Here is a 10,641-nt window from a genome sequence, read left to right as displayed (position 1 = left end):
TGTATTTCCCGTTAAATTAGTGGCGGCTGCAGAGTGCAACCGTTCTGGTTGCGTTGGCAGTGACTGCGGCCAAATAGCAGTGGCTTGAAGTCCAAAAACACTTGAGGGGGACTCAGTTATTCACATTTCTATGGGACTGACAACTTTATGACCCACGAGCTCAAAAACCATTGGGCACCAATACGAATAGCTCTACAGATCCATAAAAACGCTCCAAATGGCCTGGCTTGCTTATTTTGGAAATGTGTCACGTCTGTACTGAAATAAAAAACAAAGCTCTTGTTTTCTAGACAGCTATTGCATCTATTGGAAACTAGATAAACCAAAATGTGTTTTTTGTTTATAAAATTTTTCGGTAAAGAGATTATATATTTATAAAATCAGCAGTCTATGCCATTATATTCATATAATATTCATGAGCATATTCATGCATCTGTAAAAACGTTTGCATCGCCACAAGATGGTTTTCAAGCCCGTGGGTAATTAATTAGTAAGTCCCATGGCAATGTTATCAGGTGAATCCCCCTTAAGCATGAACTGCTTGTCATTTTTTTAAGTGACATGCAGACATGAAGATGTGTATGTCAGCCCTGTTTTAATTACTGCAAGCAGTTTTTGTGGAGGTTTTTGAAGATGTGGGGTTGAATACACTTAGTTCAATGAGGCAGTCTGTATACAATGTGTAAACGTTTCGCCGATCCCGCAGGTTATGTGATCCAAACGTATATATGTGATCAATCTTAAGAGTTTGCCAAGATATCCTAAGCATATTGATTCGCTCACTCACTAAAAAAGTTTAAACAAAAATCAGCGCATCGGCAGTAACTAAGAAAGACGAGATACGAGGCACTGGATACTGGAAAGGCTGAAAGTTGGTTGTAGAAAGTAAAAAAATTTCAAACACGACTTTAGTAGATAACAATATGATGTCAAAAGCACGAACGACGGGAAGACCTAGGAAAGGACCAGCGATTTGGAGTTCAAATCCTTCATCTTCCTTTCAAACGAATCTAAGGGATCTAAGATCCGTTCGCATTCAAGAATCCCGATCACTTGCTCTCCTCTATCGCTCCCGTGCGCAGGACCCAGATGCAGCAGTACGCCTGGTCTGCCATCACGTGGCCCGAGAACACGCCGTACCCGCAGTCGTGCGCGCCTCCGCGCACCAACGTCGTCTTTCTCAAGACGCACAAGTGCGCCAGCTCGACGGTGATGAACATCTTGCTTCGCTTCGGCAGCGCGCACAATCTCAACTTCGTGCTGCCAAAGTCGAAGAAGACGCACTACCTAGGCCATCCGCAGCCCTTCAACCGCAAGCTGGTGGCCGACCTGCCCCCTTGCAACATGACCTACAACATCCTCACGCACCACACGCGCTTCAACTTCGAAGAGATGCGGCAGCTCATGCCCCACGACACGCTCTACATCACCATCCTCCGCAGGCCCGATTCGCTGTTCGAGTCCCTCTACTCCTACTGCAACTTCTCCTCCATCTTCAAGAGGAACCTGACGGCGTTCGTCCGTGACAAGAATCTCACGGCGTACCTTTCGGGGCATCGCTTAGTCAAGGAGAGCGTGGGGCTGAACCAGATGTCCTTCGACCTGGGCTACGACGGGCTGTATGATTCGGAGGCCGCGGTGGACAAGTTCGTGCTCGGAATCGACTCCACTTTCGACCTTGTCATGCTGTTCGAGAGGCTGGATGAATCACTTGTCCTCCTCAAGCACCTCCTGTGCTGGAACACCACGGACATGGTGGCGCTTAAAGTCAACTCCAGGTACGCGGTGCTCTTTTTTTTCGGAAGCGTGTTGTGTGGGTTGTGCCGTCGTACGCGTGGAAGAGAATTCCGTTTGCTGGCCCGTTTATGATTGAAGCGACGGTCTTGCAAAGATACGAATTAGGATGTATAGAGTACAGTTTCCAAGCAGTTTTTGCGCTCTTAATGCCAGTAATCTCTGCTTCAGTGGATTGGGGTTACCTTCTGGCTTCGAACAGAAGTATAAACAGGTAAACATATTTTAATACTGCAATTGGCGGGGTGATTCATACATGACAAATTTATATGAAACAAAGGAAATAGTAAGTACTTCAGAGGCAAAGCACAGCTTTCAGCCAATGCCGACATCGTTCTTCTAATAAAGAAACATTCAAGTGAATGTTGCGAATTCCGTTAGTCACTGCCTCTAGGCAAAAAAAAAACTGCATGGAAAAGGCACTAGGGAACTAGGGACCTAAGCGATCTGGCACTAGGGACCTAAAGGCACTAGGGACCTAAGCGATCTGTCATGATGTGAGAATGCGTGAGCATCAGTTATAGGCTAGTTCTATAAGCAGGTGTTTCTGGGAGGGTGTGTTCACATCGCTGCCAATGATGGCAATTGCAAAAATCAGCCAAGAGTTTCCGCGGCTGTTTTCATCTTTCACTCGCCAATCCTCCTGAATGCCTGTGTTAGAACTGTGGGTTGGTATTTGCGCCTGAGCCAAATTTGTGAGTTTTCCGTCAGCTTCTGATGGTAGTTGTCGCAGTTATTGATGAATCCCCCTCAATAGCTATGCGAGAATTGTGGTTGGACATTTTGAAGTTCGCAGCCAGGTAGAAATTGGTGAATGATGAGGAAAATTAAGAAAGAGAGGGCACGATGTCCTTGAAACGCCTCGCCTCCTCAGACGGTGGCCCTTGAGCGTAGGCGGCGGACGAGGCTAGTTGGGAGAGAGCTTTTCGGTGAATCAGCCAATAGCTTCTGATGGCTGCTGTCCTTGTTACTAACAAATCCACCTGAGTGGGTAGTATGTTGTTAGGCCGTCGCATCCAACGGGAATTTCGCTGACGGCTTCGCGCTATGCTTCTCTAGGGACCCCGCTTTTTTCACCGACTTAGCCAACCAAAGCGAGTGCTAGGCTGAACCATTAAAAGCCTGTTCGAACGTATACCCACGTACTTCTAAAAAGCGACGATGATAGTTGGCCACCAAGCTTTCTCGTGACAGATAATCGCCGTCTTTACGCGGTGCGGTGTGGGGTTTCTCTAATTTTGCACGTTCATGCACCTCTGTCCAAATCCAAACCGCTTCGGCCATGTCGGCAATGTCGGAACAGCAACCGTCAAGCAATGGGATAAACACCCACTTCACAACGCAAGGGGACCCTGGTTCGATTCCAGCCAGGGGAAATGTTTTTTACTGCAAAGCAGTATATGTGTTTTCATTCCGGTGTCATCGATTTACTCGGCGCCGCTCCGGGGCCCCTCATCACCACCGCTGGCACCTCTTTCACAACTATTTTCCTTCTCGCCTCCGCCGGTGCCCCTTTAGCAAGTTGCGCAGTCGGCAGCTAACGGCGGTATGCGGTCATAAGATGATTGAAAAAAATAATCTGAAGCGCGGTTGGGCGTAAAAAATGCACTGACGATTTTACTACAATCTCTAATATGAAATTTGCGCGCAGCGCGGGCTGCAGTTCTTTCGGTCACGGCGCATTTCTCTTGCGTCTCACGAAGTGTTCGCCTGATCAGTGAACATAAGGCGGCGTGCGGTACTCTGCTGCTACCTCGCAAAGCCCCGCCGCCGCCGGCCAGCATTTTGCAAATCGTGTTTGAACCTCCCGCGCAAATGTCACGTGGTTCGGATTACCCCGTACATGGTAGCTGCGAGGATGTTGTTGCATATCGCGTTTCAACCTCCTGCGCAAACGTCACGTGGTTTGGATATGCGAAGGATGGAACAGCGTTTGGGGAAGTGTCAAGGGAAGGGCGCTCCTTGGTGGCGACACATGAAACACGTGTGAGGGAAAGGCAGTGAGAGAGATGACGCCGTAGCTGCACGTGCCGTAGCCCACTTTACGGTTCACCCCTGCGATGCGAAGCGGATATATCCAGTTCTCCTCGAGCCTCTTCGAAGCACCCATAGCCTGACGTGCGAGTACCGATTTCCCAGAGGTCGCCTAACTGTGCCCTCACTGTGACGCAAATATTTCAGCAAGCCAGTATTGAGGAGTAGCGACAGGTGGCCGAACGACACGCTCGCGGCCGAAGCGCTTTCAGAGACGCAAGTAATACCTCATATTATAAAGTCCAATGTAAACGATTGTTACATCTTGTGGAGGAGCGATGCGAAGCGGATATATGCAGTTCTCCTGGAGCCTCTTCGAAGCACCCATAGCCTGACGTGCGAGTACCGATTTCCCAGAGGTCGCCTAACTGTGCCCTCACTGTGACGCAAATATTTCAGCAAGCCAGTATTGAGGAGTAGCGACAGGTGGCCGAACGACACGCTCGCGGCCGAAGCGCTTTCAGAGACGCAAGTAATACCTCATATTATAAAGTCCAATGTAAACGATTGTTACATCTTGTGGAGGAGCGATGCGAAGCGGATATATCCAGTTCTCCTCGAGCCTCTTCGAAGCACCCATAGCCTGACGTGCGAGTACCGATTTCCCAGAGGTCGCCTAACTGTGCCCTCACTGTGACGCAAATATTTCAGCAAGCCAGTATTGAGGAGTAGCGACAGGTGGCCGAACGACACGCTCGCGGCCGAAGCGCTTTCAGAGACGCAAGTAATACCTCATATTACGAATTCGAAGCCCGGAAGCCTAACCAGCGAGTGCCGGTTCATCAATCGCTGCTTAACTGTTGTCCTCACTGTGGTGCAAGTATTTCAGCGAGGCAGTAATTGAAGAGCAGCAACAGCTGACTTCACGACACTCTAGCGGCCAGCGCAAACGCAGTTGCTTAAAGAAATAAAACGTAGTAGACAATTCCATTAGGTAAGCTTTCGTGAAACACCTGTAGTAGTGGTCAAGTAACTCCTTCTCGTAGTAGTAGTAGTATTCTCCTTCTCGTAGTAGTAGTAGTAGTTGTTGTTGTTGTTGTGGTAGAGTAGTATGTAGTAGTAGTAGTAGTATAGTAGTAGTAGTTGTTGTAGTAGAGTAGTATGTAGTAGTAGTAGTAGTCCAATTCCATAAGGTAAGCTTTCGCGAAACACCGAAAGCGCTTCAGCCGCGGGCGTGTCGTTGGGCCACTTGTCGCTACTCCTCAATACTGGCTTGCTGAAATATTTGCGTCACAGTGAGGGCACAGTTAGGCGACTTCTGGGAAATCGGTACTCGCACGTTAGGCCGTGGGTGCTTCGAAGAGGCTCGTGGAGAACTAGATATATCCGCTTCGCATCACTCCTTCACAATATGTAATAATCGTTGGAGGTCAATCCCTGTCTTGATGAAAACAGAGAAGTGAGTTACTTGCGTCTTAGAAAGCGCTTCAGCCGCGGGCGTGTCGTTGGGCCACCTGTCGCTACTCGTCAATACTGGCTTGCTGAAATATTTGCGTCACAGTGAGGGCAAAAGTTAGGCGACTTCTGGGAAATCGGTACTCGCACGTTAGGTCTTAGAAAGCGCTTTAGCCGCGGGCGTGTCGTTGGGCCACCTGTCGCTACTCCTCAATACTGGCTTGCTGAAATATTTGCGTCACAGTGAGGGCAAAAGTTAGGCGACTTCTGGGAAATCGGTACTCGCACGTTAGGCTGCGGGTGCTTTGAAAGAGGCTCGAGGAGAACTAGATATATCCGCTTCGCATGAAATCGCGGGTGCGCAGCGGAGCTCGTCCGAGTGCCGCTGCGGCCCGCCTTAGCCCACCTGAACCGAACCATTCAGGTGGGCGCGTATGCACGGGTCACCTCTTCTAACGAGGTAGGTGTCGGTGAGTAGCGCCACTGCTTGCCCGAAGCTTCCACGCGTAAGGTGTGTCTGCCGTGCTGAGGCGCTGAAAGGTCACGGATAGTGGCCATGAACGGCAGCTTCCGGGGGCCTGGTCGACCACCGGTCGTATTTCAAGACCTCCACGCGTAAGGTGTGTCTGCCGTGCTGAGGCGCTGAAAGGTCACGGATAGTGGCCATGAACGGCAGCTTCCGGTGGCCTGGTCGACCACCGGTCGTATTTCAAGATCTTGCTACGCTGCCCCAGGGTTACAGCGTCGTCGACCTAGTACCCAGCCGCCCTGATGATCTACGTGACCGAGTATTAAAGACGCGGTAGGCCATACCGGAGAATAGAGGGGGTACGGGCTGGATTTACGGTACTTGCCCTCAAATATTCTTCACACTGGCCAGTAGTGCATCTAACACATAGGCACTCTAATTGATTGATTGATTGCCCATGGTTACCACCTGAAATAGGGAGTAATGGCGTGTGCCATCGCTGTCATTGGAGATGCCTGGCCTCCTGACGGTTTGGGTCTGCAGTTACTATAGAGCTGAAGTTCCTCATCAGCGGCTAAGAATGGAGAACGAGTTGATCGAAATTCCCATCGAGGTAGGCTGAAGCGTTGCAGGGGACTACAGCCTGCTAGTCGGGCGGCGCAGCAACTTCGAGATCACTAGACGCTCCTCTCCGTTCCCTTTCTTTCGTCGCTGCTGCCTTCGCTCTCAAACAGACACCGCTCCCGCGAAGCCCATTTAACGGCTGCCAAGGGCCTGCCCCTTAAAACGACCGAAACTCGCCGTCGTGGTGTCTGTATCTTCTAAGCGCGCGCACATGACCGGTTGCCGGTTTATGCGTGCGAAGGTTTGTGGTGAATAATAGAGGAGGGGAGGCGTGCAAGCGCAGCTAAAGGTGTCACGCCCGTACTGATGGATGGCATGTCTGCTGTGCTGGTGCGAGATTTAAACGCGGATGTTAAACGGCCCAGTGGGACCTGTGCAGAGTACTCAGTGGAAGAGTGGATTGGTTTGTGTATTATGCTATGTTCATTCAGATTATCGACGCGAAACCCTTATCGTGATCTATGGACGTAAAAAATGCCATGCCACGCAGTTGGGTTGGCTGAGACGTGAAATAACGTAATTCTTTAAAGTCATTAGGACAGTTGCGGCAACAATCTGAACCCGGCCTTACAAAAACAGTAAGATGGTTACGACGCGGGAGGGACACAGGCAGTTACATGTTTATCTGCAAGAACAAAGCTTGGATCCGTTACCGGTTCATTCGGCTAATTGTCTAGGAAATATGCTCCATCGCAAATTACGATAAACGTGTTTGTGGACTGCGTCCAGCTTTGCAGGTCATCCTTCTTCACAGAGTGGAAGGGCACTAATTTTTTTCCTTAACTTCACCTGTTTTCGCGGTACAGACGCCATCAGTGAGAACACTAAACCTTCGCTTCAAAAGAACCTGAAGGGCTTATCTCCTATCGTGTTAAAAAATACCTTGTGATGTGGAGATTACGGCTTGGGTTGGACAGGTGCCAAGCTGGGTTCAAATCTCAGAAGCAATGGTGTTGTTCGTTTAATGTGTTCGCGTTCGTAATTTTTTTTTTGTAGTTGAAAATTCAACTTCGGCTAGTTTTGATAATTTTAAGTCGCTTCCATCGACCTTATTTCAGTTTAAATGCTTTCGTCCATTCAGGACGGTTCCGCCTACTTTGACCATTTTTTTAACATTATCGCCATTTTATCTGCTCGAGGCTTGTTTCTGTTCATTTTTATCAGGTTCGGGTGGTTTGGCTCACTTATTGGTAGCTTCGGATACGGATATTGGTAGAAAAACAAGCACAGCCTAGCTATGCTTTGCTAGCAGTGGTAAGCTCATTGTTGCACATTATTCTTTATAATAGGGTTGTTTTACGTCGGCTTCAGCTGCTCTTTATCCAGGGCAGGATGATTGTGCCTGTACGTCTATGCATTGCGTATAGACCCCACGTATAGCTCAATTGAGGTAAAAATTATCATACATGTACGTTCTGGCCATAAAACCATTGCCAGTGTTGCGACCGAGCGGGGTCACCCGATCCGTTCTCCGTGGCCTCAAACATACGATGGGTAGCGTGTATGATGCGAGCGGCCAGCCGCTGTTGCAGCCGTGAAGAGTCCAGAGCAGTAGGATAACGTAACTGTTTACTTCATAGCGAGAGGTGAGCCGAAGCCAAAAAAACATACAATGCCCCGACGGGCGAGGTTACAATACAGGACTCGAGCAGAGCGACCGCGTGGATTCGCAGCTCAGACAGGAATGAATTTCAGCGTTTGTGCTGCTTCTATTTATACCCAAAAAAACGCCCCCGCCCCCAAGAGTAACACGCCACGAACATCACAGACACATACACGCTCTTTCCATAGTTCGTGAAACATTCATGGCTTCGCTCCACGTGGCGTCCGAGAGAGGGGAGAGAGTGTCCTTGAAAGGTGCCGGGGTCGCGCTATCGAAGGTTGATCGCGCCGATAGCGAAACGTCTGAGCCGGGTATGTCGAGGTATGACTCACCGACGCGCAGGTGCCTGAAGGGTGTGGCGAACGTCGTGGATTCGCACGTGGAAGCTGATGCCGGAAAACACGTGGCGTTGGCCGATTCGTAACAGCTAAACACGTGGCGTTGGCCGATTCGTAACACCAGGGATTGGGGAGGATCGTATCGCTGGCAGAAACGAAGTCAGCAAGTCAAGCATGGTAATATCTACTGTGGGTGCAAAAACTGTCCGTTCAGTGTTTTTCTCCACAAGGCAGAAGTCTCCGAATTGCGATCGGAGTACATTTTCTGTGTGACATTTCGAAGGTGCGCAAGCCCTCTGTACATGTATCCCGTTTCTCCCCACTCAGGTACAGCGCGTACAAGGAAGTGCTCTCGGACGACACCAAAAAGCGGCTGCTGGAACTCAACTCGGTCGACTGGAAGCTGTACAAGCACTTCGCCAAGGTCTTCGACGACCGGGTCAAGGCCTTCGGCGAGGATCGCATGGCCCAGGAGGTGGCGATGCTGCGGGCCGCCCAGCGCAAGTACTACGACCGCTGCGTCATGGCTGAAGAGCCCATGGAGAACGTTTCCACCATAAAGAAGCGCAAGGACGTCGTGGCTTTCAAGTCCAACAACACGAGCAAACTCTGTCGCCGCCTCACCTGGACGGAGCTCGAATTCCACGAGCAGGTCAAGAAGACACAGGAGAAGAGGATGCGGAAGTGTCTGGCGCGCCACATGAAAGCGCGGTCCAGAAAACATACCGCTCCTGGCGCAGGCAAGCGCAGCTCCAAATCGAAAGCCGGCAAGAGTTCAACCCTCCGGCGTAGGCGAACAAAAAATGGCGTTTGAACGCAGAGAGCCCCAGGTCACGCAAGAGCCGTCGGCGTTATTCATCTCCATTCTTTTGTTGGCGGTGAATGACCAAAGACACTTTGCTAGACCGATCTGTACAACGATTTGCGTTGGACTCTCTGCGCTTGGTTCGTTTGTGAAGGTGTTTCACGTAACGCCTCAGACCACAAACGCTGTTTGACGAACTCTGTATGTGACGTTCGAAGCGTTGATGAGTTTTTTTTTTTTTCCTTGCGCCTTAGTTTACAAGCGCTGTGCCCTGGTTGGTACAGTGTGGGTCTCGCGACTGATAATCGCTCGGGAGTGTACGAAGAAACAAGACAATTTTTTTCGTTGTTATGTGACGCATACGTGGTTCTTGATCTAGAAAGACTGCTTCACTGCGACAGCTTGCTTATAATTAAAAGTTCGAAGAGCGCTTTTGGCTGTGCCGTGACGGGGGTATGTTAGCGTTAAGTACTCATAAAATACACTTGAATATGTATACTGTACTTTTGTTGAACCATATTTTTTGGTGCTTTTGTGATAATTGCCCAAGGAGCCTTATCAAAGTGCGGCAGCCTCAAGTGACTCGAGGTTGCTCGAACAGCCACGAGTCGACTACTCCTTTAAAAAAAAAATTCCAGGTCACTTTTTTTGCGTTTCTCATGCTGAGAACTGACCGGGAATTATGTTTTAATCTGTGTTTTTGTCACGACCCTTCACCGCTGTACACGGTATTACCGAGTGGCGAAGGATTTCTGGAAGCAAAGCAAATGAAATTTTACATAAAGTTGTGCATACACTAGCCTATTTCTTTTTTTTTTTTGCTTCCTCGCCCTTCTCCCAAGTGCCCTTCCCGTCATTCACCCAGGAACTATGGAATAACAGTAATTCCTAATGTTCGCGATCGCTCAGAACAACGCAGTTTACATCACAGTATAGGTCACAACAGTTTTTCGGCTTTGGCGCCTTTTTTTGTTGTTGTTGTTGGTCTGAATCGGGAGCGCTATTTAGTTTTTTTTTGCGTTGCACGTGAAAACGTTCTGTGCATGCGCGTTGAATTTCTGATGTTTTTACCCGGCATGCAAAACACACGCAATATTCAAAACCATTGCGTATAAGAAAAACCGTCACGCAGTACTCTGTCGGACCGAGTGCGCATGCGCCTTCTGAGGGCGGGCAGTGACGCCAATCGTCTCACCGGTTCGGTACCAACATCCAGTTAAATATTTTTCATTTTTTATGGTGTCCTTCGTACTTTACGTTGTTCGTGCGTGAGCCACTGCGTAAGGTTAACTCGTAAACAGCTCTGAATATGCCTCCACGCAAACGCGATTATTTGAGTGGGCAGTATCAGCCATCATTGATTGCTTTCTTTTACGGAACAGAAGTTCCCAAATACGCGTGGGCACAGTTTATGCTCGGCACCAAATATCGTGCCCTCCATGTAGAAAGACACGTTTTTGGTGCCTTAAGCGACACTTATGCAGCTTCTTTTTTTCTTTTCTGTAGTTTTCGAGGCCGCACTTTTCTCAACGATTTCGAGTATTTTATTTTTACTAGGTCACAGGAAGGAACAGCTTCG

At 49.2% G+C, this 10,641-nt stretch overlaps 1 protein-coding gene across 1 annotated transcript; it reads left to right on the top strand.

Moving 5' to 3' along the window:
* Nucleotides 1-1,089: 1,089 nt before the first annotated feature.
* LOC144160018 (galactosylceramide sulfotransferase-like) lies at nucleotides 1,090-9,151 on the top strand. The gene is made up of 2 exons (XM_077691641.1): nucleotides 1,090-1,778; nucleotides 8,585-9,151. The coding sequence occupies exons 1-2, from the start codon at nucleotides 1,090-1,092 to the stop codon at nucleotides 9,069-9,071; spliced, it is 1,176 nt and encodes a 391-aa protein (XP_077547767.1). The 3' UTR covers nucleotides 9,072-9,151.
* The last annotated feature ends 1,490 nt before the right edge of the window (nucleotides 9,152-10,641 follow it).

This window comes from Haemaphysalis longicornis, unplaced genomic scaffold (assembly GCF_048455015.1).
Source record: "Haemaphysalis longicornis isolate Haplotype H1 unplaced genomic scaffold, Haemaphysalis longicornis Haplotype H1 scaffold_10, whole genome shotgun sequence".
In the NCBI taxonomy this organism is placed as follows: domain Eukaryota; kingdom Metazoa; phylum Arthropoda; class Arachnida; order Ixodida; family Ixodidae; genus Haemaphysalis; species Haemaphysalis longicornis.
Note: the sequence above shows the minus strand (reverse complement) of the source record. Positions and strands in the feature narration are given on the sequence as shown.

Excerpts from the sequence above, each read along its gene's own strand:
- LOC144160018 (XM_077691641.1), top strand. The coding sequence starts at position 1,090 with ATGCAGCAGTACGCCTGGTCTGCCATCACGTGGCCCGAGAACACGCCG. Across the intron at positions 1,779-8,584 it reads GCGCTTAAAGTCAACTCCAG|GTACAGCGCGTACAAGGAAG; the intron begins GTACGCGGTGCT and ends CTCCCCACTCAG.